The following is a 3,373-nucleotide window of genomic DNA, read 5'->3' on the forward strand; positions in this document are numbered from 1 at the left end:
ATCCGATCGTGATAGATAAAAATTCAACGTTGAATATTATTGTACAGAGGCTTAAGAATTTTATTAATTTTGTATTAAATATTAATTTATTTATACTAATTAATTTCATATTAGCTCTTTTAACTAACAACACTGAAAAAAAAAACTAATTTCAATAAATATTTGTTTGAATAGTTTTAAGTAAATATTTATTTGATACAAAAATGATTAATTTGATTTAACTATCTTTCTTTTTATTGAACAAAAATATTTATTTATTCTAAGGAAATGTTTACTTACATTAGTACTATAATAGTTAATACTATTCAAAGGAATATGTATTAAGATTTAGTAAATTTTTTTTTAGTGTATAATAATATATATTCTCATTTTTTTGTATAATTATAGATTTGTCGACATTAACTTTTTATTGCCCTTAATTATATTCCGACGTCGCCTAGAAGCGTAGCCATTCTTTCACGGCTCACTAATGGTTTATTCAGCATTGGCGGTTAAACGGATGCCGACCCTACAGAGCGAGATCACGCGTTGAAAGTGCTCTCAAGGCGAGCGATGTTTCTCCGTCAGGTCTCGCGACAGGCAGAAAGGGATAGAAATATGAGGGGAGGAAATAGTGATACAAGTAGGTAGCGAGTTCTATATAACGGCACGGTGCATTGTCCTCATGGAAGTATCATAAAAGTATTGGGTGACTGTTTTATCGTCTCCGGCTTCCTTCTTGTCGCAAAGGGAGTCTAAGGGAGTCAATACATCCCCTAAGCGTGCGGGATCGATCATCTTTTCCTTCGCATGCTGCCGGATCTGCGCGTGAGAGTGTTTCAGCGGATCACTCGAGACAGAAATGCATCTTTATAGCACTGTAAATCGGATAACAGATACACCCAAGTTGTTGGTACTAAATATGCGCCAGGGACTTTCGCGATCCAGAAGATTCTTTTTTGTCTTTATGAGATCCATATGTGACTTTCGTACAGTATAAGTTTCCATGCGTTTCTTTCGATATGTGCCACAGGAAATCGAAGCCATTGGAACGGAAAGTGCATTATTCGATATCAACTTTTAAAACTAAGGAAATATCGTACGGTTGATAATTAAAAATAAGTAACTGCCACAAAGATATGTATACAGAAGGAATAATTTTACTGTATACTATCTGTAAAAATTTAACTGAATATGTTACGTGCGCGTTGTACGTAATATAATATATAAAATAATGAAATAGAATCGAACACTATCTTCCGACCAGACTTTATTCAATACAACACAATACAGGCAAACTTATAAACTAAGTCAGAGTTTGTGTTGCTAGCAGCTAACGAGAACAGACTAACTTGATCGGAATTAAAGGAATCTTCACTACGATAAAAGAGGTGGAGTTTTCGTTGAATAATAACTGATAATATTCTAATATCAAAAACGTGCGTGGTGCGGATTAAGGTACGTCAGTCTTGACTTAAGAATCCGTTTGCAGATGAGTCATAAAGTATTAGTAAGAACGAATATTCGAAGAAATTTTTAAGGGTGGACAAAAAAAAGGACAAAAACGATAAGTGAAATCGAGTGGAGTAAATAGCAGGATCAAGATTTATTAAGAATGTGTAGACTATAGAAAAACTTTATGTTAGAAAATGTCGCGGCAAAGGTAACGTAAAAGTGGCACGTAACAAATACAGATCTCAAAATAGTTTTGTTAGATTATCAAAATAATTATATAGAATGTTTAATTTATTGACAATGTTAGACTTTAAAGACATAGTCGATTTTTAATTAGCGAATTCTGATAGATAAATTTAAATGTATAAAAAAATAAGTAAAATGCATTCCAATTCCTATAACTCGTTAAATCTTTTGTAAATATGTAAGGATTTTTGTCAGATTTTCTACAGTCCGGAACAACATAAAAACTTGCACTGAAGTCCGAAGACTCAATCAAGTTACGGACGAAACGTGAAAATTTCACATTACCGATGGAAGATTAAGTATTGATAACAATGCTGCAAAAGATTTTAACATTTTAATATATACTACTCTTATAAGATCCAGCCTGTTAACTGACGGTCAAGTTTTTGTCAACCAATACTGTCAACCAGTACTGGGCCATCATTCGCAAATGGCTGTTAAATGACGATCAAAGTTCTGTCAGTCAAAACTGTAAACTATTATTGGCAAATAACTGGCTAAAATAATTGGGTCAGTATCATCTGCCAGTGCTGGGTCCAAGTTATCATTCGATACTTAAGTCGGTATTCATATTTCGATTTTTATTTCAAGATCATCTTAAGTAATGTTTTAAGACGCTAATGCGGCTGTCTAGTTCGTGACACCTCAAGACAGAACTTAAGACGGTTTTGAATATAAGAACTGACTATAAACCGCTCTTAAACAGTACTGTGCCAGTACTTGAACTGTAGCAATCAGTAATGGCGGATGACCCAGCAGTGGGCCGAGTGTATAAAACCCTGTATGAGTAGGTTAATTTGAGTTCTTCGTAATTATTTTCAAATCTCTATTGTATATCTAATTAAATTTTCAGCTACTTCAGCAGAATTTTCGAATTCTTTCCGTATATGTTTTTTTATATGACACGATATATCGAGCGCTACGTTAGAAAATGACTAACTAATCGCGACACACATTTCCTTCTAATTGTTCCCAGGTGGAGGAGGACTGGAAGTACGTCGCGATGGTGCTCGACCGGATCTTTCTTTGGATCTTCACGCTGACCTGCGTGCTCGGCACGGCGTTTATTATCTTTGAGGCGCCGAGCTTGTACGACACCACGAAGCCGATCGACATCAAGTACAGCAAGATCGCCAAGAAGAAGATGATGCTGATGAACATGGGCCCTGAGGAGGACTAGTCGATGATCTCGCGCGGCGCGGCGCCGCGTCCACAACGGCGGCTGAACCATCGTTGGCGTCGCCGACAGCGTCATCCGCGTCGTCTTCGTCGCTGTCGTTGCTGTTGCCATCGCCGCCGTTGTCGCCGTCGTTGTCGCCGTCGCCGTCGCTGTCGCCGACGTCGTCGCCGTCGTCGCCGCCGTCGCCGCCGTCGCCATCACGGCCGTTGTTGCCATCACTGTCGTTGCCGTTATCGTCGTCACTGTCCTTGCCGTTCCTCGCGGCCGCCCATCATCGAAACTGCCGATTTTCGCGTCGACGTGGAAGAGGAACCCTCTCTCGATCGCCAGTGCCAAAGACACGCGGTTCCGGATGACTCCGAGGATGAATACGCAAGTGAGGGGGATACAATGGGACAAGCAGGTCACGAACGAGTGGCTCTTCCGGGGGTAAATCCGCGGAAACGGAATTACCGTTTTCCCTCCTCGAAAAGGGCGAATTGGTTGAACTTTAGTCCGACTACCCTTCGGGAT

General features: G+C 39.1%; 1 protein-coding gene across 1 annotated transcript in view; it reads left to right on the plus strand.

The window, feature by feature from the left end:
• Window positions 1-2,860, plus strand: part of LOC108754521 (acetylcholine receptor subunit alpha-like 1) — a 92,903-nt gene extending 90,043 nt beyond the window's left edge. The window contains exon 6 of the mRNA XM_018496898.1: window positions 2,657-2,860. Within this exon, the coding sequence (XP_018352400.1) occupies window positions 2,657-2,860 (204 nt within the window). The remainder of the gene's footprint in view (window positions 1-2,656) is intronic.
• Window positions 2,861-3,373: the final 513 nt, after the last annotated feature.

The sequence above is a fragment of the Trachymyrmex septentrionalis genome, unplaced genomic scaffold, assembly GCF_001594115.1.
Source record: "Trachymyrmex septentrionalis isolate Tsep2-gDNA-1 unplaced genomic scaffold, Tsep1.0 scaffold8, whole genome shotgun sequence".
Lineage (NCBI taxonomy): Eukaryota > Metazoa > Arthropoda > Insecta > Hymenoptera > Formicidae > Trachymyrmex > Trachymyrmex septentrionalis.